At 37.5% G+C, this 27351-nt stretch overlaps 1 protein-coding gene across 8 annotated transcripts in view; it reads left to right on the plus strand.

The window, feature by feature from the left end:
• Nucleotides 1-27351, plus strand: part of CCDC148 (coiled-coil domain containing 148) — a 301195-nt gene that overhangs the window by 62709 nt on the left and 211135 nt on the right. For 3 of the 8 annotated variants that reach the window (XM_070767658.1, XM_070767657.1, XM_070767660.1), the window contains one exon: nucleotides 23652-23714. The exons of 1 other annotated variant lie outside the window; for it this stretch is intronic. In XM_070767658.1, the coding sequence (XP_070623759.1) occupies nucleotides 23703-23714 (12 nt within the window). In that variant the 5' untranslated portion in view covers nucleotides 23652-23702. Of the gene's footprint in view, nucleotides 1-23178; nucleotides 23299-23651; nucleotides 23715-25095; nucleotides 25218-27351 lie in introns of those variants that run through there. 4 more of the 8 variants (XM_070767653.1, XM_070767656.1, XM_019972422.2 and 1 more) reach the window with 3 other exon arrangements.

Raw genomic sequence — 27351 nt, forward strand, 5'->3', positions numbered from 1 at the left:
AGTGCAACCTCAAACTAGCAGGGAGGAACCAAGATGAAAGAATCATCTTGACTCAGATGCCTGAAGTGGATTTATGTCTTAATACATGTGGCAAAATGATGATCCTGCAATGTGAATACGTCTGGTAAGGTCATCACTTCCTGTCTGATGGACAAAGAGAGACTCAGTTCAAGGGAATAATTGGGGATCACTCTTAAAATTTCACCCTAAAACTGCACTCCCTTGCTCAGATCCTCATCCAGGTCTTGTCCTTTCACATCTTCCACTTGTGCCACTGTTAACTGTGGAAACTGTGGAACCTGAAATGTTCACTTGAATTTCTGACCTCTAGTGTGGTCAGCCCCACAGGTATTTTCTCATAAATGATTACAACTTACCTAACTCTGCAAGCCCAGGCTTTGTCCTTCAACGTAGAGACAAAAGTCTTTCAGATTCATATCATGATACTGCAGCAACAAATCATACTAGGACTCAGTTGTTTTACTATTTAAGGATTAGTTATACTCAGAAGTTCTGGATCCCTCATAGAGGAATGCTTTAATCATTTATATTCATAAATAATAATATTAAGTGCCCTCTCTCTCTTTAGTCACTAAGTCATGTCTACTTCTTGCAGTCCCATGGATGGTAGCCTGCCAGGCTCCTCTGTACATGGGATTCTCCAGGCAAGAATACTGGAGTGGGTTGCCGTTTCCTTCTCCAGGAGATCTTCCCAACCCAGGAACTGAACCCAAGTCTTCTGCATTGCAGGCAGATCTTTTATCAACTGAGCTATGAGGGAAGCCCCAATATTAAGTCCTTGCTTTCCATAGCAATATTAAGTGCTAAGGAAAGCAATTGCTTTTTTCAGTTGCTAAGTCATGTCCAACTCTTTGCAACCTCATGGACTGTAGCACATCAGGCTCCTCTATCCTCTACTGTTTCCCAGAATTTGCTCAGATTCATGTCCACTGAATCAGTGAAAAAGCAATATGGGCTAGCAATTTACTTGTGTTTTCAGAAGTAAAGAAATATATAATTTCCCCAGTATTTTAAAGGGGTGAAACAATGTCTTGCTCAGTCATGTCTGACTCTTTGCGACCTCATGAACTGTAGCCCACCAGACTCCTCTGTCCTTGGAATTTTCCAGGCAAGAATACTGGAGTGTGTAGCCATTCCCTTCTCCACGGGTATTCCCAACCCAAGGACTAAACCTCGGTCCCCTGTGTCTCCTCCATTGCAGGCAGATTATTTACCACCTGACCCACCAGGGAAACCTCAATAACTAGTACTATTAAAAAAAATACTTTGGTAGCAAATGTTTATCTCTGTCATCTTGATTAAACGCTTTCTCAGATTTTTATGGCAGATATAAACTGACCTAGTATGTCTTAGTACTAGCGAGGTAAGCATTTCACAAATGATATTGATGTACAACTAAATGTTCATGATAAATATAGAGTATTCATTTTAAGCACTAATGTTTTTCATTGCATTGTTGTGAAAGAGTAGCAACCATCAATAACAGGGAAAGACAGCCTTTTGTAATTCACTGCCCGTGAGCATACCAGGCCATTGGAAACAACACGAACACAGGAAGCATATCTTTTCATCCACTGTTTTAGCACCTACGTCTAGTATGCTGCCTAGCACATAATAGGAGTCTAATAAAAATGTGTGAAGTAAATGAATGAATTACGTATGAGTTTATTTCTGCCCCCAGCCACACATTATATCTCTCTCTGCTTATGAATGCAAGCCTAAAATAACAGCTGTTAACTTAGGACAGTAGCCTTTACTTTCTGATCTGGGGAACCATGATGCTTTTGGAGATGCTGAGGGGTTCTGCAAACAGTAATGACTTTCTGCCAAACCTTTACATTGCCTGAGTGTATTTGTCAGGATTCTTAGCTACAATACAATCTAGCTTCAGTCAAATAAAGAATGATTGGTTCAGGAATACCAACAAAGGTGGAACAAATGAGTAAAGAGCAGGACTCAGACTGGGCTTCAAAAAAGTTCAACATCTCCATCTCTCAGCAGGTTAGCTTCATGAATGTTCACAGCAGACCAGTTTCTTTTAGTGGGACACATGGTTTATGACAACCGTTAAGCTTTGTATCTTGGAATTTTAGTCACTGGATAAAGACCAACTAAAAGCTTTCTTTGGCTTTAAAGTTTAAAATCTTGGAAGAAGAATTTTGTTTATAAAAGAATTTGTCTATTGAAAAAGATTTGAACATTTTTTGCTCTAAGTAATTAATTAGTGTTCCTATCCCCCCTTTTCTTAAACCCCTCACTTTAGTCTCATCTGCTTTTCTTCAGCATCATTCCTCTAATACTGAGCCTGGGTCTCCTTGCCCAGTCTTTCCCAGTCTTAACTTTCCTCCAGGCATATTTGGCCCTTAGATTTCCTGTTCCTTGTGATTGATATGCCTTTTAGTCTTTTTATCTTCTTGTCTTGAGTGAAGACTCCTTATCCAAGGAGTCCCATTCCAAATTCTGTCTGGGAGGAATTGAGGCATGTAATGTGTAAGTTTCAAAATGACATAAACCATAGCTGTATTAAATCTTCCTGGTGCTTTTAGAAGGTTTTCATTAAGGACAAAAGGCAGTTATTTTATATCTACTGTAGTCCCAAGCAGCGTGTAAATAGGGTAGAAGTTCTTAAAATAACTTAAAAAAAAAATAAAGTGGGACACCTTAAATCATCAGACAACTAGAATTTTCAGCACTTCACTGAAAGAAGTGCTAAGAAATGACCTTAATTAGTAAAAAGGTAAATATATGTGGAAGCAAGAAATGATCAATGCAGCCTTTCTTTTCTGTTTCTGGACAGTCAGTTAAGGCTCCTTCTCCATCAGCCACAGCATATCCTTCACCTGAGTCAGATTTGACAATGACATTATTTCACTATGACTGAAAGAGATACTGGCCCATTTTTAGAGCAGGATATTTCATCTTCCTTATTCTACTTAAACTTTTGTGCTGAATTTAGAAAATGTGAGAAACTTATCCTGGAAATACATGTTAATCCCTGAGAAAATAATTACTAATTAAGTCTCATGACTCTAAGAAGTACCATGATTATCCTCATTTTACAGATGAGAGAATGGAAGCATAAATACATTAAGGAACTTACCACAGGCCCCAGAGCTAGGTTTTGAACCTAATATTCTAACTCCTGAGCTCACACTTTTGAGTGGTTTGATATTTTTCTTCCCTCATAAAGGTAATGAATATGTTCCCTTTATCATTGGTTATCCATATTTATGATCATTAAAAATAATTAAAAAATTAAAAAAATAATTACTTTCATTAATTTAATAGACATAGATTTTAATTTCTTAGAATAAAGACTTCAGGAAATGTTGGCTGGTACCCATTTTAAGAATATGATTACTTATAGAAGAAATTTACTTATCAAATATTTTGAAAGTTGTCAACTGAAAACTGTTCAACCATAATAGCAACAAAGTTGCTTGAGGCACACTATCTATTTAGGAAGAAGACAATGTAGCCTCTGTCCAGTTTTCTCTTCTTTTTTTCCTTTCTTGAAGGATTATTCTTAAAGCCATTAGGAACAAAGCTGCTGTCTCCACAGGAAGGGAGAAGGAAATATGGTACTGGAGTCCAAAAAAGAAGGGATTCATTTGGGAGACCTGGCCTGCATTTATGTCAGAGACCAACCAGGATAAGAACTGCCTTCATGTGGAGGGGCAGCCAGATGTGGGTGTCAGAACTCAAATGAAGTCAGGGAGGGAGCACCCACTGGAGGTAATCCAGCACAGAGTGCCAGAGCCCAAGAATGAGGGACAGACTGACATGAGATTTACAAACACAACTGGAGGGGGAGACATGTCCATGCCATGAGACTGAATGCAGCACGGGGAGTCAGAGAGAAGAAAGAGTCTGCTCGGAAGGGTATAGTCTGTCGTGGGACACTAGAACTTATATGGTGGTAGGGGGGCACCTTCTGTGGGTTGTTGGAACCCAAGTGGATTGAAAAAGGCATTTGGGTAGAGGATGGGTGGCATAGGAGATGGCAGATTGATTAGATATGGGGAGTTGATCAAATAAAAGGTATACATGATAATGGTGGCTGCATTTATCACAGTTTGAATAAAGTGTTACAGATACAGATAGGGAAAAAAATGAGAGTGAACTTGATACTGTACTGCAGTCGGACACGACTGAGCGACTTCACTTTCCTGCACTGGAGAAGGAAATGGCAACCCACTCCAGTGTTCTTGCCTGGAGAATCCCAGGGACGGGGGAGCCTGGTGGGCTGCCGTCTATGGGGTCGCACAGAGTTGGGCACGACTGAAGCGACTTAGCAGCAGCAGCAGTTGGAGATATTGTGCATGGTGTTTTCTCTTTATATACTTATTTTAAAAAGAGAAATAGAGCTACAAACAAATGTATATGTGTGTACTTTCTAGTTCTGCCCATACATAGGGTTCAAAAAGCAGTGATATCTCGATAGACATGAATACATTTAGTGTCTATATCTTGACTTCTAAATACCATCCTCCAAGGAATCAGAAATCCTTGGAAAAATAACTAATTCCAGGACTATGAGAAGCAAAGCACAAGATGAGACTGGTAAAATAAGTTATTCCAGAAGAGAAGGAAATGCTCAAAGAGTAATTTCAAAAGGAAACAGAACTCCTCAACCATTTGTTCTCTGTAAGGGCACTTCTTATATCCTGATATAACAATGGATTTGAGGTGACTGGCCAGAGATAGATTGGCCAAAACTAAAATGGGAGGGGACGGATTGTTGAAGCTTGAGATGGATGGAAATTAAAGGTGATGAAGATAAATGTAGATTGAAGACTCCTGAGAACATGAGGGAAAATAGAATATGTAGGAAGGATATTGGGGAAGTCCTTGAAGAAGAAATGAACAATTGGTAATATCTGGGGTCTAGGCACAGACTTTTATTAAGAATCATGTCAGAGAATAGCAAAAGATACAAGAAACTATCCTGGATTTTGGATCTATGTAAAGTTGCTTTACATAAAGAAAAAAACTGGAAAAGTTCAGTTTTCATTCCAATCCCAAGAAAGGCAATGCCAAAGAATGCTCAAACTACTGCACAATTGCACTCATCTCATAAGCTAGCAAAGTAATGCTCAAAATTCTCCAAGCCAGGCTTTAACAGTATGTGAACTGTGAACTTTCAGATGTTCAAGCTGGATTTAGAAAAGGCAGAGGAACCAGAGATGAAATTACCAACATCCGCTGGATCATCGAAAAAGCAGGAGAGTGCAAGGAAAACATCTATTTCTGTTTTATTGACTATGCCAAAGCCTTTGACTGTGGGAATCACAATAAACTGTGAAAAATTCTTCAAGAAATGGAAATACCAGACCACCTTACCTGCCTCCTGAGAAATCTGTATGCAGGTCAAGAAGCAACAGTTAGAACCAGACATGGAACAACAGACTGGTTCCAAATCGGGAACTGTATCAAGGCTATTCATTGTCACCCTGCTTATTTAACTTATATGCAGAGTACATCATATGAAATGCCAGGCTGGATGAAGCACAAGCTGGAATCAAGATTGCCAGGAGAAATACCAATAACCTTAGATACCAAATGACACCACTCTTATGGCAGAAAGTGAAGAAGAACTAAAGAGCCTCTTGGTGAAAGTGAAAGTGAAAGAGAAGTTGGCTTAAACTCAACATTCAGAAAACTAAGATCATGGCATCCAGTCCCATCACTTCATGGCAAATAGATGGGCAAACAATGGAATCAGTGACAGACTTTATTTTTTGGGGCTCCAAAATTACTGCAAATGGTGACTGCAGCCATGAAATTAAAAGACACTTGCTCCTTGGAAGAAAAGTTATGACCAACATAGACAGCATATTAAAAACAGAGACATTACTTTGCCAACAAAGGTCCATCTAGTCAAAGCTATGGTTTTTTCAGTAGTCATGCATGGATGTGAGAGTTGGACTGTGAAGAAAGCTGAGTGCCAAGGAATTGATATTGAACTGTGGTGTTGGAGAAGACTCTTGAGAGTCCCTTGCACTGCAAGGAGATCCAACCAGTCCATTCTGAAGGAGATCAGCCCAGGGATTTCTTTGGAAGGAATGATGCTAAAGCTGAAACTCCAGTACTTTGGCCACCTCATGAGAAGAGTTGACTCATTGGAAAAGACTCTGATGCTTGGAACAATTGAAGGCAGGAGGAGAAGGGGACAACAGAAGATGAGCTGGTTGGATGGCATCACCAACTCAATGGACATGAGTTTGAGCAAGCTCCGGGAGTTGGTGATGGACAGGGAAGCCTGGCATGCTGCAATTCATGGGGTAGCAAAGAGTGACACACGACTGAGTGGCTGAGCGACTGAACTGAATTGAAAGTTGCTAGTTTCAAAGACTATGGAGTCTAGACTGTCTCTCTTTGGGATGGAGAGCAATGAGAAAAATTGTTTCAACCTGAACTTGTGATGATATCTGGTTGTTCCAGTTAAAAGCACATCTATTGATTTGAATGTTAAAGTCTGAGGTGCTACAACTGAAAAAAAGCTTAGGAGGAAAAAAATTAATCTGCTCTATTAAAAAATTAATAGCTTATAGATAATTTGCCTTCATTTATAGGGAAGCAGTCACATGCAGCACAGTAGGTCTTAGGTTAGTCATTAAGATTTCTAGGGGCATTTAAAATAGTGTCAGAAATCATCAGGAATCACTGGTGTGGTGAAAAGGGAACCAGTTGCTTCAAAGTCTATTTTTACCACTTCCCAAATGTGCATCCTTGAATAAGTTATTTCCCTTCTTTGAATATTATTTTCTCACCCGTAAAGTGGGACTAAGAATAGCTGTTTTGTTGTGTTATAAAGGACACTATAGGTGTTCTCTCAGTAATTGTTAACACCTGTCACCTTCCTTTTCAATTTAATACATATTTTTTCTATCCTGGAATGCTCTCATCATAGCTAAAACCAAACAAAAATCATAGTCTAAAGTCTTAGGTAGAGTGCAATTTAACCAGTTTAGTATAAAGGCCGGGCTCTGCATTAGGAATCAAAGGCCAGGTCACTTTTTTTTTTTTTTTTTTTGCACTTTAAGGAAGGTCTTGGGTAAGACAGCAGCACAGGATACCAGGGGAGATGATGCAGAGCCTCCTTTTTCAGGAGGCCCTTGTGTTGGCAAATGGCACAGATAGACAGATGGTGTCAGAGAATGTTTTCTCCCTTTTCACATGACCCTCTCTTGCCAAAAGTCTACCTCATCCTTTTGGAAGGTTGCTGGGTTTCCCTAAGGAGTAACCAGAAACGTTTTTAATGGCCGGTGATATAAGGAGGCTAAGATCTATCTTGCCATGCCATAGAAGCTCTCTGTAACACAGCTCAAGAGAGAGAAAGAAAAGCAGGAATCCATTTTGTATTTGTGTGAAAACTGGATACAATTACTTAGGCAATTTTGTACTCTGTAATTGTTTCACTGTAACAGGACTATGTTCCCTTCTCATCAATGCTTTTTATACCGTGTATTTTTGTTTGTTTATTGTTTTTGCTTTGGGGTTTTCATAGTATTCCATTGAATAGCTGTGCCTTATTACTTAACCAAACCCCTAAAAGGAGATTTTGGTTTCCTTTTAACTATTTATTATTATTACTAATATACTGTAATTAATATCTTCTTTCATATATCTTTGTGTATACCACTGATGTGTCCTTAGGATGAATTGCTAGAAGTGGAAATACTAGGTTTTCAACACACATTGCCAAATTGATCTCCAGAAGCTTTTAGAAAATTTTATTTCTTTGAAGAAAGAAATATGTCTTTATTTCTTTGAAGTAATTACTGTGTAATTACTATTTTTAAAATTTCTGCAAATGGTTTAGATAATCAATAACAATAATTGCTAATGCATATACAGTATAGTGTTTATCGCGTACCAAGCACTTTCCCATCACTTTGTATATGTGTAGGAAGAATTTTAAAATGACCCATAAGGCTCCCTGTCCCCTAGCTTAAGCAACTTGTTTAATACCTGAGAGTGTGACTATCAGGAGATAATATTCCTATGATTATATTATTTTATATGGCAAGAGGAATTTTGCAGAGGTAATTAACACCCTAGATTAGTTGACTTTACTATACGTAGATTATCTAGTGCTCCTGATCTTACCACATGAGCACCTGAAATCTGAGTTTACAGGTCAGAGACATGAGAGGGACTTAACATGAGAGTGATTATCCTTAGTGGTCTTAAAAATGGTGGGAATCCATGGCAAGGAATGCAACTAATGTTTAGTTCCTGAGAGTGGCCCCTAACTGACAACAAGAAATGGGGGCCAGTCCTATAGCTGGAGTAATAAGCCCAACCCTACTCTGGAGTTAAGGCTTCCCAGGTGGCTCCGTGGCAAAGAATCTGTCTGCCAATGCAGGAGACACGTATTTGACCCCTGGGTTGGGAATATCCCCTGGAGAAGAAAATGGCACCCCACTCCAGTATTGTTGCCTGAAGAATTCCATGAATAGAGGAGCTTGGAAGGCTACAGTCCATGGGGTCACAAAGTGTTGGACATGACTCATTGACTGAGCATGCACTCTGGAGTTAAGATGTATCTTACTTTTGAAGACATGCAGATTGATTTCAATTACATTTTAAACCTATTTTGTTTGTCTAATATAATGTTTTCTTTAGAATTCACTTTTAAAATTTCCTATTCTAAAGCCTCTTTAGAAAAATTCGGCCTGGTTGATGTGGTGATGTCAACCTTGTCATACACTGAGCAAAGAACCCAGCCATGACATCCAGACTTCTGACCTACAGAACTGTAACTAATAAACTGTTTGTTTGTTTTTAAGTAGGGCATAAAAGCCATCTTGAAGAGGTTCCTACTGGCCAAAGTGGAGATAATTTGAGTATCAAAATAAATATAATAACAGATTGTAACCCACTGAATAAAATGAATCTAGATAGATACTATGAAAGTGTTAATTGCTCAGTCATGTCCGACTCTTTGTTACTCCATGGACTATATAGCCTGCCAGGCTCCTCTGTCCATGGAATTCTCCAGGTAAGAATACTGAAGAGGATTGCCATGCCTTCCTTTAGGGGATCTTCCCAACCCAGGAATCAAACCCAGGTCTCCCACATTGCAGGCAGATTCTTTACTGTCTGAGCCACTAGGGAAGCCGATTAGATACTATAGACAAATTAACATATACATCAATGTTTAAAGAGAAGTATGGTATTTACAGCATTTCAAAGTAACTCTCCACAAAATACTAATTGCAAATTGCAAAAAAAATTAATTCTATAGAGGAGAAACTTGACAGATACTACCTTAATTAAGCGTTCAAAGTGAACATTATCAGTAATGGACACATGGAAATCAAATGATAGAATGCAATGAGAAGAACACAAATAATTTCTGTGATATTCCTGCCAAACACGCATAGCCTGGGTCTAATTTTGAAAATAATCAGACCCAAATTGAAGGGCATTTGACAAAATAACTGGCCTGTAATCTTCTAAAGTGTCAAGATAGTGAAAACCAAGGAAAGACAGTTCCAGACAGAAAGCCCACAATTCATTTACTCAACCACTAATAGACATTTAGGTAGTTTCTAATTTGGGGCTATGAGAAACAGTGCTGCTGTGAACATTCTTGTACATGTTTCCTGTGACGGTATGTGCACATTTCTGTGGGAGGAGATTGGCTGGGTTGTATAACTGCACTGTTCTCTAAAGCAATTGAACCAATTTGCACACTTATTACAGTGTATGAATTTTCTGGTTGTTCTAGCTTCTTACCAGCATTTGGTATTGTCTGCCTTTTTCATTTTAGCTACCCTACTGTGTTTATAGAGGTACTGCAATTTGATTTTAAGTTGGATTTTCCTAATGAATGAAGTTCAGCTCTTTAAAATATTTATTGGCCTTTTGGTTATCAGCTTCCGTGTTTTGTTTTGTTTTTGTGGAGTGGCTTTTCAGGCCTTCTGCCCCAGTTTCTATTGTGCAGTCTGCCTTTTCCTTATTTACTTCTATGTGTTTTAAAAATACATATGTATTCTGGATTCCAATCTTTGTTAAATATATGTATTGCAAATACATTTTCCTACTCTTTGGGTTGTCTTTTAACTCCCTGAGTGGTGTATTTGGATGAACAGAAGTTCTTTATTTGAGTATTTCCCAACTTAATACATTTTCCATTTATGATTAGCATTTTTGGTGAACTGTTTAAAAAATCTTTGCCAACTCCAAGGTCATGAATATGTTCGCCTATGTGTTCTTCTAAAAGCCTCATTTTTTATCTATTGCATGTAGATCTTTAATACATCTGGAATTGATTTTTGTGAATGTTGGGAGGTATGGGGTCAAGATTCATTTTTTCCATATGGACAACCAATTGACACAGGAATATTTATTAAAGACTCTTTTTTGCATATTTCACAGCAGTGTGACTCACCTCTTCCATAAATCAGGTGACTATGTGTGGATCTGTTTCTTGACTCTATACTTACTGTTCATTGTTCTATTTATCCATCCTTTTTCCAATAATACACTGTCTTAATTACTGCAACTTCATAATGAATATTATTATATGGTGCTGTAAATCCCCCAGCTTTGTCCAGCTTTGTTCTCTAAGATTCCCTTGGCTATTTGTATTTGAAGTTCTATACATATTATTAAATCAGCTTGCCAAACTCATATACACACAAAAAATCTAGGATTTCAGTTGGGATTGTATAAATCAGTTTGAAGGAGCTGACATCCTTACAATATTACATCTTTTCTACTGTTTAAATAATTTGCTGAGAGTCCCACAATATTGTAGTAGTGGAGGTGGAATTTAATCTTTGTTAGCCTTACTCCAAAGCTCAACACTACTCTGGAATTAAGGTATGCCTTAGTTTTGAAGACATGGATTGACTTCAATTATATTTTAAACAAACCTATTTTGTTGGCCTAATATGGTGTTTTCTTTAGGATTCTCTTTTTAAAATCTATTGCATGAATATCTTAGATGTCTTATATTTTTGATTGCCACTGATAGATAGTAGCCATATGTTAGTTACTCTTTCATATATTATTGATCGTTATATTTTGAACCAACATATTTTGGTTCCCAATAGGAAAAGGGGTACGTCAAGGCTGTGTATTGTCACCCTGCGTATTTAACTTCTATGCAGAGTACATCATGAGAAACGCTGGACTGGAAGAAACACAAGCTGGAATCAAGATTGCCGGGAGAAATATCAATAACCTCAGATATGCAGATGACACCACCCTTATGGCAGAAAGTGAAGAGGAACTCAAAAGCCTCTTGATGAAAGTGAAAGTGGAGAGTGAAAAAGTTGGCTTAAAGCTCAACAGAAAACGAAGATCATGGCATCTGGTCCCATCACTTCATGGGAAATAGATGGGGAAACAGTGGAAACAGTGTCAGACTTTATTTTTGGGGGCTCCAAAATCACTGCAGATGGTGACTGCAGCCATGAAATTAAAAGACGCTTACTCCTTGGAAGGAAAGTTATGACCAACCTAGATAGCATATTCAAAAGCAGAGACATTACTTTGCCAACAAAGGTTCGTCTGGTCAAGGCTATGGTTTTTTCTGTGGTCATGTATGGATGTGAGAGTTGGACTGTGAAGAAGGCTAAGCACCGAAGAATTGATGCTTTTGAACTGTGGTGTTAGAGAAGACTCTTGAGAGTCCCTTGGACTGCAAGGAGATCCAACCAGTGCATTCTGAAGGAGATCAGCCCTGGGATTTCTTTGGAAGGAATGATGCTAAAGCTGAAACTCCAGTACTTTGGCCACCTCATGAGAAGAGTTGACTCATTGGAAAAGACTCTGATGCTGGGAGGGATTGGGGGCAGGAGGAGAAGGGGACGACAGAGGATGAGATGGCTGGATGGCATCACTGACTTGATGGACGGGAGTCTGGGTGAACTCTGGGAGTTGGTGATGGACAGGGAGGCCTGGCGTGCTGTGATTCATGGGGTCACAAAGAGTCGGACATGACTGAGCGACTGAACTGAACTGATTTTGGTAGTACTTTTAAAGTCAAGGGGAAAATCCTGTACAACCAAATTCTTACTATTTGTCCTTGTATCACAGGATTATTTGTTTCTCTCAGCCCCTCCCACCTCTGACCCCACAGGCAAAAAGAGAACTCTTCCTTCCCTCTTTCTCTGAGGGAAAAAAATGTTTTTTATTTTGATTTATTTTTTTTACCTCTCTAGCTTTCATAGGATATTTTTGAGATTTTTCATATAAGGACTTTCTAATCATTGTGCAGATAATATGGGTCCCCATGGAAAGAGAACATGAAATAAAGAATAGTAGAGAATTTTCCATTCCTTTTCTGTGTGAAGGACTAAGTTGAAACATAAATTGAAACCGGAAAAGGCTATTTGACATCTTTCACTACACTCTCCCCTTTCAGCCCCTCTTCCCACATCAGCAGTTCCCTCCATTTTCTTCAGTGTAAGCTGCTCAGCCTGAGTTAGGTGCTCTCCTATCACTGAAAATCCCAACCAGACCTACCTTAGGGCCCACCTTTGATGGTTCAAAATCAGCGCCCTGCTTCCTCTGTGGTCAAACTTGTAACCACTTCAGTGCAGCTGAACTAAAATATGAGTTTGCTTTTCTAGGGAAGGAAGATGTTTTTTGTTTTGTTTGTTGACCCAAATTTGAGAGAACTGGAAAGGGGAAATAGGAAGTAAACATAATTTTCTTCCCTCAGATTTTCCTTTTTTTTTTACTCTCTCTAAACTTTACTGTAATGTCTTTAATCTTTCTCTTTGTTTCTTCACATCTTAGCCTGGATATCTTTTCTTTAACTAGCAATAACAGGAAAATGAGTTAATACTTCTTACTTATTATTATTTCATTCATTCAAAATGTATTAGTGTGATCACGTTCCAGATACTGTCGTTTAACAGCATTTTAGAGTATTGTTAAAAAGTGGTAGGTTGCTATTTTTCTTTAAAAACTAAAAAAACATCCAACACTTTTGTGTAGCATTTAAAAGGAAAATTCCTCACATAATCGATTCTTTGTGCAAAAGCGATTTATTCAGAAGTATTGAAACCCCACAGATACATTCTTCTGTTTTACTTTTTGATAGTGGAATTAAGTTTCCAAGGATTTTTATCTTTCCCCTTCCAGAACCACCTACACATCTTTTTACCTATAGTCTCACTGAGCTGTGTTGAAATTACAAATAAAACTCTACTGGAGTTTTAAAATAGGAAATTTGGTAGCTATAATTTTCTCATGCTACTATTGAAGAGCAATGACTGAATTATTTTTTAACCTATGCCTATATTGATGGATACTTTTCTAGAAGCATTTTTTGCACTGCTTTATATGGTGAAGCATCAAACTCACCTGGATGCTTCATATCATCCCAGCCTATATCAGCTCGGAATTGTGTTTGGCTGAAAGTTATTGAACCTGGTGGCAGAAGCTTGGGAATTTATTCTTCTCATAACAACAAGTCCAGAGAAAAGTAGTCCTCAGCTGTCGCAGCAGTACTTGATGTCATTAGGATCCCAGGGTCCCTTTGGCTTTATTCTCTACAATAGTTAGTGTGTATCTTGATGGTCTCCCTACACCTAGTTTCACATCCACATTCCAGGAAAGAATGAAAGAGGAAGGATGTGAAGAAGGGGCAGTACCCATATGAAAAGGCAAGTCTTGTCCCCAGATTCCCAGCTTACAGTTCACTGACTGGAACTGTGTCACATGGTCACTTGGATCCTCAGGGGTATCAAGGAAGGGCAATGTTTTAACTCTGAACAAAATTGGATTCTTTTAGGATGGAAAATGAGAAGACTGGATACTGTCAACTGGCTGTCTGCCACAGTTTTATATACCAGATGATAACATTTCCTCAGCAGTAATAGTGAAAAGCATATCAAAATTCCATTTAATTGTTGAACTCTGTAAACTTCCTTGTAACCTTGACATTGGCACTTCTCTTTTAATGAGCAAGCTTATAATCAGCAATGGAGCAATGCATTTGTGACCATTAGTCAAGAGTAAAAGTATTGTGTTTCATTTAGTTAAAAATGTCAGAAGAAATTTCTTGTACAAGGCACAACAAGTTTGTACAAAAATTATTTAATTATATTCAAAATTAAAGATCAAGCTAACTGGATATTTCAGGGATTTCACAGGGTTGTTGCAACCTGGTAGGGTCAAGGTGCTCAGAACTAGTCCCAGTTTGGCAGGCTCGAAGATGGGTATGTTTGGTATACGGGGCATTCAGTACCAGAACCCACTGGATAATCATTTATAAACTTGAATATAATTGTATTAATTCTATAATAGGTAATATAATTATTTAGGAAAAAGACATCTTGTAGTGTTTATTACTTTTAATTATACAAATATACATATATATATTCTCATTATTAAAAAGAAAAATAAAGGTCTATATTTTAGCCTGTGAAAAGTGAAAGTCACTCAGTTGTGTCGAACTCTTTGTGACTCCATGGACTATACAGTCCATGGAATTCTCCAGGCCAGAATACTAGAGTGGATAACCTTTCTCTTCTCCAGGGGATCTTCCCAACCCAAGGATCGAACCCAGGTCTCCCACATTGCAGGCAGATTCTCTACCAGCTGAACCACAAGGGAAGCCCAAGAAAACTGGAGTGGGTAGCCTGTCCTTCCTCCAGCAGATTTTCCTGACCCAGGAATCAAACTGGGGTCTCCTGCATTGCAGGCGGATTTTTTACCAAGTGAGCTATCAGGGAAGCCCTTAATATTTTAGCCAAAATTTTATTATAGATAAAGCTAAAGTTCCCTTTGAAACTAAAACTCCAGTTGCAGTATCCTCTTCAGCTTGATCTATTTGTATAACCTGTAGGCTTTTTTTTTTTTTTTTTCCTGTTTGGAGAAATAGAGAGATACATACAATTCTTTGTGTCTGTGCATGTTTATTTAATGGTATCATATAATATGTATCATAGTGCAACTTGCTTTTTTCACTCAGAATATGTTGGAGATAAGAAAGACCAGTATGCTATGCAAAGTATGTCCTTACCCTCAAGGTCTTGGACAAGTAAAATAGCATAGACATCTTTAAATTACTAATAAACAGATACCTTTTCCTGGTTTCTGTCCACTGGGGGGTTGTGTGCTGTGACTGGCAGCTGAACATCTGGTCAAGAGGCACCTTCAACTGTAGTTGACAAGGATTTACAGTCCGTGCTCACCAGGATGATGCAGGAGTGTTTATCTTTCCTTACTTCTCGACATGCACTTCCCTCCACTGCCCATTTTCATCTGGAGTTTGTCCTTTATAATAATTTTCACCTCATACTTAGATTTTTAGAAACTGGAAGAGAGGAGGTGAAAAGTACATGTTTGCCTCTAGTACTCCCAGGCTTTAGGAACAGAACTGTGATCTCTAATATAATCAGTCAATGCTTTTTCAGCAAATGTATACTGAGTGTCTGTTATGTCGGGCACTATTTTAGACACTAGAGAGACTGCGATGATCAGCCGAAGGCCTAGCTTTCATGGAGCATACATCCTAGTTGCAGAAGTGAGCAATAAGTATTAATAAATAAGTAAATTGATAAATACATAGTATAATGCCATATAGTGAGGAGTACAATGAAGGAAAAGAATTAGATTGAGGGCATAAACAGTGAATGGCCAGGGAAGGTCTTTGCAGAGCCTGAATAAATCTATATCCCTTAATTAGTATATGATCATTGTTGTTGATTAGTTGCTAAGATGTGTCCAACTCTTTGGGATCCGTGGACTGTATCCCACCAGTCTCCTCTGTCCATGGGATTTCCCAGGCAAGAATACTGAAGTGGGTTACCGTTTCCTCCTCCAAGGGATCTTCCTGACCCAGGGATCGAACCCACATCTCCGGCATGGACAGGTGGATTCTTTACCACTGAGCCACCTGGGAAGCCCCTTAGTATATGATAGATGTTCAAGAAACATTGAAGAAATGAATAAATGCATCAGTAGGGAGGTATACAAAGTACAGTAATAGTAGCACAAGAAAGAAAAACAGTCATAATCTGGATCAGGAAAAGATCCAGTGGGATGCTTAAAATGAGACTTAAAAATAAAGTATTGGCCAACAAAGGAAAGGCCTTCCTTCATAGGCCAGAAGGTGTGAAACAGCAGAATTGTCAGTTTACTACTGCTAAATAACAAATTACAAATAACAAATTAGTAGCTTAATACAAATTTGTCTTACAAGTCTGTCAGATGTCCATAAAAAGTCTCACTGGGTTGAAATCAGGTTTCAGTAGGTTTATGTGCCTTCTGGGAGGCTCTATGGAGATTTGAATGTATTTCCTTGCCTATCCTAGCTTCAGGTGATAGCCCTACATTCCTTGGCTCATGGTCCCATTTCTCCATCTTCAAAGCAAGCAGGTAGCATCTTCAAATCTTCTCTTTGACCTCAGCTTCTGTCATCACATCTCCTTCCCTGTGACTCTCCTGCCTTCCTCTTACTAGGAAGCCTAGTGATTATATTGGGCTCACTTGTGTAATTCCAGGTACACTCCATAGGTAAAATCAGCTGATTAGCTGCACTTAATTCTCCTGTGCTGTATAACATAACATATTCACAGGTTTTTGTGGATTAGAATGTGAAAATCTCTGGGAGGCATTGTGTGTGTGTTCAGGGATCTCTGTGTGTCTGTGTGTTCAAGGATCTGCAAATGGTTTGGGAAAGCTGGAGTATAGATTGTGTAAGGGGTGATGGCTAAAAAGGGGGCTAAGTAGGCAAGAGCTGTATTCTTGTCAAGGAAGAGGTTCTTGTCAACTCTGCAGAGTTGGAAACTTTGTCTGGAAAGCAATGGGAAAACAGAAATACTCGGGTTTTTGAGACATCACTCATTCAGGCACTTGTATGATAGTAGCCGGGGCTAGGAGAACAGATAAAGAATATTGTAAAAATCTATACAAATGATTTTCAGGGAGTGAATTATATGAAACCCCTCTACTGATGAAGAGGTTAGGAGTAAAGAGGGCCAGGAAGAAGTAGATGAGCCTCTCACTTCAAGCCCAGGTATGCAGGAAAAGAAAGTGGATTTCCAAATTGTGTCCAAGAAAGGTAACAAAGTCTTCAGGTCCAAAGTGGCAAGTCAAGTAAGCAGGACAGGTGGTGAGTTTTTTCATAACAGAAGATCAATGTTATCTTTTATGGGAGAAAACAGGGACAAAATAGTATTTCTTCATAAATAATTACTTAATTTCCCCAGTTATTTGGCCTAAACTTGAAAACACCAGCCACGACTTCTGGTCGGATTTCTGAGACTATCGACATAAGCTGTATGAATTCATTTAACGCCCCCCCCGCCCCCGCCACCTCAGTGTCTGGAAATCCATCCCCCCCACAAATTTGCCCCCTCTTTTTTCCAACTATGTGCTGCTTTAAACTGGGTGCTTATACATTTTTCTCCTGGCTTTTAAAATGATTGAAATACTCTAAGGATGTAGCAGAAGTAAGGGCATGAGTGGCTCCACGAAGTTACCTCCACTCTCTGTGGATATCTGAAGTCCCTCAGAAATTTCTAGATTTCTTGCCGTAGTTAATACTTTTTTCTGCTTGACTCTGCTCCCCAGACTTTTACTGGAAAAGCATTTGAGATAATTAGGTTTGCATTTGAATCCTTTTCATTAATGAGGTTGATTTAAGCTCTCCTTTTTGAGTTATTAGAGACTTAAAAATAGCAAAATTCTTAAAGGTTGACTACATATAGAATTTGCTTTATAAGCAAATTTATAAGAATTGTAAAAGGGCAGACATTTTTATAGATTTTCGTTGATTATGGGTCTGGTTTTACAGTAAAAGGGCAGAATTTTTTTGAAATTTTCTTTCATGGATTCTTGTACTAGTTGATTGTATGTATATATATATATAATATAAATAATGATGATAGTAACATATATATGACATACTAGTATGTCATTTAATAGCCATTAAAGATAAGTATATATATAAACATGGACACATAAATAACATGATATAGAAATATAATCAGGTTATAAAATGAAAAGCAACTTGTAGGAATTCCCTGTCAATCCAGTGGTTAGAAATCTGTGCTCTCACTGTCAAGGGCCCGAGTTCAATTCCTGGTCAGGAAACTAAGATCCCACAAGCTATGTGGTGTAGTTAAAAAAAAAAAGAAGGAAAAAACAAAAGCAACTTTTGAATTGTATATATGTCATGCTTGCATTTGTGTAAAACTGGATGTGTACTTCTATATACATAAAGTCTTTCAAAGAATAGAAAAGAAAACATTAAAAATGACTATTAGGGCTAAATATAAGTGCTGGAAACTATTTACCCTATAGTTTTCTATACAGTTTGATGCTATATAACCAATACTTTTATAATTTAAAAAAATATGTATGTATTTATTTCCTATAGAGAATTAAGGCTTCCCTAGTGGCTTAGACGGTAAAGAATCTGCCTGCAATGCAGGAGACCTGGGTTCGATTCCTGGGTTGGGAAGATCCCCTGGAGAAGGGAATGGCTACCCACTCTAGTATTCTTACCTGAAGAATCCCATGGACAGAGGAGCCTTGCAGGCTATATAGTCCATCAGGTCGCAAAGAGTCAGACATGACTGAGCGGCTAACACTTTATAGAGAATTAAAATACGACCTTGTAAATATTTTAATGCTAATGTTTTCAAGCTCTGTGAAATTCTACAAATGTACTTAATATATCATGTCTTTTAATAAAAAAAGATTAGTAAGAAATAATTCAATTCAGTATTAGAGTGGAAAACTACATTGCTATAATCAAGTTCACATTTTAAAGGTTCCTTGGTGTCATGAAATTGTTTCTTTTTAAATTGGTGAAATGTGGAAAATGCAGTAGCATTTCCCCCAATACAGTGAAATAAATATTTGTTCCTGCTTAGTGTTTTTTAAAATGTGTTTTTATTCTGTTAAAAAGAGAAAAATTTAGAAACTGCTCAAGCAAAAAGAAAAAATCAAAATCAAATATAATCCTACTACCCCAAAATTGCCACTATTAAATGTTTGGTACACATTATTAGCATTGTTTCTCTCTATCCAAGCTTTATTTCCTGTACTACATTTTGTTGTGGTTTTTTATGAGTTCTACAAATTTATGAGTTCTATAAACTTTTGTACAGATTATACCTGGATATTTTGTTTTGTTTGGTTGCTCTTCTTTTGTTGTTTGTTTTGTTTCCATTTTTGTTTTGTTTTGTTTTGTTTTTGGACATGGAACAGTGAAATAGTCTTTATTGAATTTGTTACAATATTGTTTCCGTTTTATGTTTTGGTCTTTGGCGGCAAGGCATGTGGGATCTTAGCTCCTTGATCAGGGATCTAACTAACTCTTACCCCTGCATTGAAAGGTGAAGTCTGAACCACTGAACCACCAGGGAATTCCTTCCCGTGGTTGCTGTTTTCAATGAGATCTTTTCCCATTATGTCTAATTTTGAGACATTTATAATGTAACTGAGTACTTTATATAATCATTTTTATTAGCTCTCATAATTTACCCTTTGTTTCCATTAGTTTTTCTAGGACAATAATTTTATCTTATACCAACTACAAAACATAATGTTTCATTATAGAAGTAATATGTGCCATTCTGCTTAGAATTTAAAAGAGAATATGGGGCCTTCCTGGTGGTCCAGTGGCTAAGACGGCACTCAATGCAGGGAGCCCAGGTTCAATCCCTGGTCACAGAATACAAATTTTAACACTGTAGAAAGATTGCCTTATTGTACAAATGGCCTCTTTGCTATTTTGTTCTCATCTCTAGAGAAGTCCAGATTGTTCACTTACCCTGTAGAGACTAGTCGAAGTTGTAAATTTTTTTTTTAGATTTAGATTCTGTATCATATCTGATAAAATTAACATTATATTAAAATGTTTTTTCAGCCCTCTAGCTACTACAAGGCTATCATTATATTATATATCAAAATGTTCTTCCTACTGCTAAGTCACTTCAGTCGTGTCCGACTCTGTGCGACCCCATAGATGGCAGCCCAGCAGGCTCCCCCGTCCCTGGGATTCTCCAGGCAGGAACACTGGAGTGGGCTGCCATTTCCTTCTCCAATGCATGAAAGTGAAAAGTGAAAGTGAAGTCGCTCAGTCATGTCCGACCCTCAGCAGCCCCATGGACTGCAGCCTACCAGGCTCCTCAATCCGTGGGATTTTCCAGGCAAGAATACTGGAGTGGGGTGCCATTGCCTTCTCCATGTTCTTCCTACAGAATAGTAAATTTCTCATAAAAATATATTATTTTAAAATATTTTCAGTAATCAGGTAGATCTAAGAGACTTATTTTGACAACACTATAAGCAATTTCTAAAATGTCACATAATGTGAACATGGAATAATATCTAAAACTAAGTGTTCCTAAATTATTTAACATGGAAAATTCTGTTCAAGTAGCCATTAGTCAACCCAAAGCATTTAAACTATGGGCTGAAGTTGCCGCTTTGAATTTTTCACAAATTCACTAGTAAGCATAAAGTGAAAATGGCATACTCACACAAATTGTAATAAAAATTGTTGGAGTAACAATGCCATTAGTAAAGATTTAAGCCAAGATTTTCCTAAACCAAACTATTTTCCTAGTATTTTTCCTAAACTAGGAAGAGGATCATTCAGAGCGGAAATTTGATTCTTCACGTATGTGTGTTAAGACGAATTACATCAGAAGACACTTCATATAAAAAGCCAAAACTCATTAACTCAGTGTGTATTATAGTTCAAGTTTCTCACTGGGAAGCAGTTAGACTCCTGAGGGCCATGCATTGAATTCTATAGGACCCCAATTTAATCACAGAGACTTCAACCTGAGCAAGCTATTGGCCTGATTGTTATTATTTGAAGCTGCTACATAAATTTTGTTAATGCCTCTATATGATTAATGATACCTTCTGTTCCAAGTGAAAGAACAAATATAGCAGCCAAATGGTCATATCATTAAAAAACTTTAATGTGGGCCCCTAGAGTGTTTTCCATGTCTGCTGTTTCCTAGAAAATGACCAGTTTAAAATACTATTCTAAGGAGACATATTTTGGGGTGGCAAATTCTGCTTCCTTATGTAGAAATGGTGAGAAACATGGTGTGGCTTTCATGATGTTTCTCTGAAAACCAGGAGGAACAAATTAAATAGGGGTAGACCAACATAGCTGAACTGGAGAAGGGCATGACCTACTCCAGTATCCTTGCCTGGAGAATCCCATGGACAGAAGAGCCTGGTGGGCTACGGTCCATAGGGTTGCAAAGAGTCAGACATGACTAAAGCGACTGAGCATGCATGCAAGGTAACTGAAACAAAATCTGCAAAACCCCATCTTATTTTAGAGCCTCAGTCTTATCATCTTAAGCCCAGGGAAATCAATCCTAAATCCTTGGGGAGTGCTCAACTCTCCAAGGAGGAAAAACTAAAACCAGTCAGAGAACTGGTGAGGTCTTTCTTGGATGGAGATGCAAACTTAGATTGTTCAGTTATACATGGGAGAATGAAATGAAAACTAGATGTGAAAAGTAGACCAGAGGTCAGAAACTGGCTGCTGAATAAAAGAACAAATTTGTTTCCGAGTTTGCTTTGTTTGTCTAATACTTGTTTTTAGGAAAAGAAAAAAATGTATATTTGATTATCTTTGGGCATGGAATACTTTTCAATTTTCCATGTTTTCTGCACTCCTTATGGTTGTATATTTTGCCACTTCTCTCATTTAACTTACTGGATGGCCCTGAGGGTATTTAAGCTTGTCATTCTTCTCTGTTGGCTATACATCAAAGCAGCTTTTTAAAAATTGCAAGGTTATTGTTAGGAGAGTGAGGCTACAGTGTGAATTTAGGAATTGTTGTTTCAGTTCTTTTGAGGAGATAGAAAATATCTAGCTACAACCAACTACCTTTTATTCATTTCCACAAATAATATTTATTGAGTACTTACTACTCTGTGCCAGCGACTGGGGATGCAATCAGAAATATGACAAGCATGGAGGGAGACAGATATCAGATCAGTAACCATGAAAATGTGAAGACTAATACAAATTATCATGGAAACGAAGAGAATCGAATGAGAGAGAAACAAAGGTCCTCCCTTATTTAGATGGAAAAATCTGGTAGGATCTCTCTGAAGAGGTGACATGCTGGTCAAGCTGAAGGTTGGGAAGGAACCAACCAGGCAAAAAGAAGAAGGAAATGTCTTTAAGAAAGAGAGAACCACAAGTGGGATGACCTTGAAGCAGAATGAACTTGGTAGGTCTGAGACACAGAATGACTGGTGTGATTGAAATGTGGGTAGAGAGGTGACCAAGGGTAAGATTATGCAGGACCTTATAGATCATTTAAAGAAGTTGGGATACTATTTCAAAGGGTATAGGTACCATTGAAGAGGTTCAAGCAAGGTAAGATTAGAGTGTTTAAAAGGTTACTGGGGCTGCTGTGTGGAGGATGCACTGTAAGGGTATAAAGTGCGATGCTGCTGTCATCCAGGTGATGGGTGCCTGAGACAGTACAGTTCGACAGATTGGATGTGCAAAATCTTTCAGAACGAGGAAGACTCTTAATTGATAGGATATGGGTGTGAGTAAAAACCAGTCAGTAGGGAGGGTTGTCAATTTGTGAGAGACTTAAGAAAAATTCTTTAACAGAGACCCTAAAGAAATTACACATTGAGGCTTACCCCTAAAACTGTTGAGCAATCATCATGATTCTTGGTAACTTGGCAGAGTTTCTAAAAATATGGATTTTTGCTAATTTTTCTTCCATTTAAGAAGATTTACATTACTGCAAAGACAACTAGACATGGGTAATTCAACCTAGTAGATAGTGAACAAAAATGTATGAAAAATGTGTACTGTCTTTTGAGGAACAACTTGACTAGTCTCTTGCCCTGGATGTGCCGTAAAAAGATGTTGTTTCAGTTCAGTGCTATCGCAGGTTGGGTTCTTAGGAAGGAGAAACAGAATTTGGAGTGCTAGATATTTATCAGGGATGCATACCTGTGAAAGAAAGGAGGAAGCAAGCTTGGGCAAAAGAAAAAGTTCTAATGCAGGTTCAGCAAAGTCTGGGTCAACCCCAAAGAGGACCCTGGAGCTAATATTACCCATCAGAGTGACCTTCATTAAGCCCAAACTGTTGGGCTTGCCTTACCTCCTTGCCTCACTCTGTCTTTGGCATGGGTTGCTCCAGGAATGATGTGTTTCTTGGCCAGGCCTTTGTCTGCAGCTGAGTCCAACCCTGGAGGAGGTGACAGCTAAGCATCAAGTGCTCTCTAGAAGTGGATGACACATCCCCATGTCCTCCAAAGGAGCTGTGTTGCTAAAGAGAAGTAGTAAGTAATTTGTCTAGCTGCTTTATTTTGTAATTTATGTACTTTCTTTCCTTCTGAGAACTCAAGATAAAACACACAATTTTTAAATCGTGAAATATTTACCAGTCTCTGGGACAATCTGACAGAGGTAAGAGATTGGAAGAAGAAAAACCAAGACCAGGAAAAGCACAAAGAGAAAAAACTAGTGAAAGGAGGCTTCTAGGAGCAAAGAGAAACAAATTTTAATAAAATACAAAGAGTTATGGCACCCAGTCCTGGAACTTGATTTCAACAATCACTACAGTGAACATTTCTTTAAAACAGGTTTTAAAATAACATTGTAAAATTTTAGCTCTCTTTTGTTTCCTTGACAGGTATGGAAAACATGAATAAAAGAGACCAACTATTCATGACAATTCAGAAAAATGATAGCTCAGGTATTTTTCCTACTTCTAAGCTTATTTTATGGTTTATGGTAGATTATGGGTGATATAAAACTAGAACGTTGATTTGCAAAATTTTAATAATGGAAGGTTCATTTTTTTGGTCATAGTGAAAATTTCTTTGGTTTCCTCACAATAATCAGACTAATCATTCTTTCCTTCACTGTGCTTGTCCTTAAGTCATTTGGAGCCTTCTTCCCATCATGTGACCCATGATATACTTAATAAATTTTAGTTGCCTTACATTGCACAGGTGAATTTTTCACATCATTGAGGTAATGATGCTTGAATTACTCAAATTTTTGTACTTCATGTTTCTTCGCCTTGGAGTTCAGTTCATTCAGTTCAGTTGCTCAGTCGTGTCCAACTCTTTGTGACCCCATGAACTGCAGCATGCCAGGCCTCCCTGTCCATCACCAACTCCCAGAGTTTACCCAAACTCATGTCCGTTGAGTCGGTGATGCCATCCAACCAGCTCATCTTCTGTCGTCCCTTTCTCCTGCCCTCAATCTTTCCCAGCATCAGGGTCTTTTCCAATGAGTCAGCTCTTTGCATCAGCTGGCCAAAGTATTGGAGTTTCAGCTTCAACATCAGTCCTTCCAATGAACACCCAGGACTGATCTCCTTTAGGATGGACTGGTTGGATCTCCTTGCAGTCCAAGGGACTCTCAACAGTCTTCTGCAACACCACAGTTCAAAAGCATCAATTCTTCGGCCCTCAGCTTTATAGTCCAACTCTCACATCCATACATGACCACTGGAAAAACCATAGCCTTGACTATCCTCTACCTGTATTTTATTTTATCAAAATAGTTAATATCAAGCTAAACTAGGACATTTTATATAGTTGGATGGAGAATGCCTGCCCACACATTTTATATCATTTTTTGTCTTATCTGGCCTATTAAATTTCTTAGCTATCAGTTTCAACCTCTTTTGTATTTAACTGAGTCAATTTTTCTAGGTTAAAAATGCAACTATGACTTTAAAAGTTCTATTTACTTAATTTGATTCATATGAATGTGATACTTAAATATTCATAGTTAATAACTAACACATTTTAAATAAAAAGAATGATCACACGTTGTATCTTGACAGTATAATTTTCTAAAATTCTCAATATATTAAAAAAATGAAAGTATTCCTTTTATCTTCTTTTAGAAGTAATTTTATTTGAGGAATATAGTGGTAATATTTTTAAATTTCCAGAAATAGAATTTAAATATACTATGAATATTGTAACATATTACTTCTTATATTTGCTTTAAAATGTTTAAAAATAAGACCAATAGTCAACATGTTGCCAAAACTCTATTTTGACTTCCAATAATATAGCATTGTTTCTTTGTCATTTTCTGTTTTTGATGAAAAACAGATAATCTGATATTTCATATGAAAAATGAAATCAGAAGCACCAAGTATAAACCAGTAGACTACCAACAATTGCATGCATTAACTGAAGCAAAAAAGTTAGCTTCTGCCTCTACAGAGCTAAAGGTTAGATTCGTGTATGTGTGTTTTCTATTAATAGTTTTGGAAAATTGAATTGCTAGGAAGTAAAATGATATTTACAATGAAATGTGAAAATAAATAACATTCTAAGTAGTTTTTAGAATCTTCCAACTATTGGTTATAGTGAATGGGAACATTTATTGGATACTCTCAGACATTGTGCTCTGTACTTTACATGCATGACTCATTTACTGTTCGTAACAATCCCATGAAGCCTGAATTCAACTTTATTTTCAGAAAGAGCTATTTCATTAGCTTTCAACAATTTCTAACATAGTCTAAAAAAATTAAAAATGCAAAAAGTGCTAGCCGTGGCTTATCATCTAATTTACAGCTCCTTCTGCAGCACAAAATATGCCCCTAGGTGTCTCTTTTCTACAATTCTCTTTTTGCCTTGATCTAAGAAAAGTGAACCTCAACTAGATTTGAAAGAGGTTAATGTTCCAAGTGATTGTGCACAATATTTTAGGATCATGGATGAGTTTAGGATTGCTCATGCAATATATTTTCTTCTTATTCAAATAATAGAATACTTTATAAATAGCATTTCCATTGCTTAGTTGCATCCAAAAATCTGGTTTGGCAAAGCAACAAACTAAGCAATTTACAAACTTTTATGTGTATTTAATATTTTGTGCTATATTAGCTTTGCATTGCTTTTTATTGTTAATATCTTTTTAAAAAGGCAACTGTCATGATTTCAAGGCACATTTGTTACCCTATTCTGGAGAAATTACCATATTTATGTCCCCTCAAACTATGGAGACCACTTAAAATGTTGGGCATTATCTGTTTCAGATACAACTTTAAAATAATTTAATATTATCAGGACATTCAAAGAAAATTTATGGGAAGATCTGTTATATGACTATCATCCTAATAAGCCATTTTCATATGTCTGACTTCTGTGCTAATCCATTGTATATATACCATTGTACACATTCATACATATAATAAATATTTACTATGTGCCTTGAATGTACAGTGGTGAGCAAAATACAACACCTACCTTCATGGGGTGTAATATTTTCAGGAGAGAGGAAGAATAGAAGCTAGTGTTTATGAAATAAGCCCTGAAATGAAATTAGTAGTACTAAGAATGTGCGTGCATATATGCTAAGTTGCTTCAGTCATGTCTGACACTTTATGACCCTATGAACTGTAGCCTGCCAGATCCCTCTGTCCATGGGATTCTCCCGGCTAGAATACTGGAGTGGGTTGCCATGCCCTCCTCCAGAGGACCTTCCTGACCAGGGGATCAAACCTGGGTCTCTTAAGTCTCCTGCACTGGCAGGCGGGTTCTTTACCGCTAGTGTCACCTAGAAGCCCACACTAAGTATAAACTAAATCCACCCCCCACCAAAAAAAAAAAGTCTAATGTACAATAACAGAACTTGATACTAATTGGGTGGAAAGGAAGGCTTTTCTAAGAAAGTGACATTGAATTGGGATCTCAAGGACAATAAGAATTAGCCAAAAAAACAGTAATGATAACTACTTCAAGTAGAAAAAGATGCTTACTTTATCACATCCCAATTATTAGATATTTAGCTTGTATCCCATTTTTGATATTGAAAATCATATTTCCATAAATATCTTAATGAATAGACACCTTATGTGGGTAAATTCCCATGACTGGGATGTCTGGGCCAAAAAAGTATGAATTGTTTTAGTTCTCTCCCAAAGTACTGTTGTAACAAATATGTCACCACAAACATTTTATCTATGCCTTTTTCAGTATTGGGAAATGTACAGTTGACTCTGGAGCATTGCAAGGGTTAGGGGTGCTGACCATCTGCTTGAAGAATGTCTGTGTAAAACCAGATACATATTTTGGATGATTTCCCATCTTTGAATGGGGAATCACTGAATGTTAAAAATCAATATTTGGTCAAAGTGAATTTCTCTTTGAGGATAGAATTGCTATCAAATTTTAAATTATTAAGGTGATTTTTAAAGTTTGGCATTAAGTGCAGGGATAATAATTTCCTAACACTGTCAACTAACTAGGCTGCTTCTCTGGTTATTGTGTTATTCATTTGTGAGATTAAACAAATAACCATATACAAACAATATTTTAAATAATATCAAGTACCTTTTTGTTCACAGAATATAATTT

This window comes from Bos indicus, chromosome 2, assembly GCF_029378745.1.
Source record: "Bos indicus isolate NIAB-ARS_2022 breed Sahiwal x Tharparkar chromosome 2, NIAB-ARS_B.indTharparkar_mat_pri_1.0, whole genome shotgun sequence".
Lineage (NCBI taxonomy): Eukaryota > Metazoa > Chordata > Mammalia > Artiodactyla > Bovidae > Bos > Bos indicus.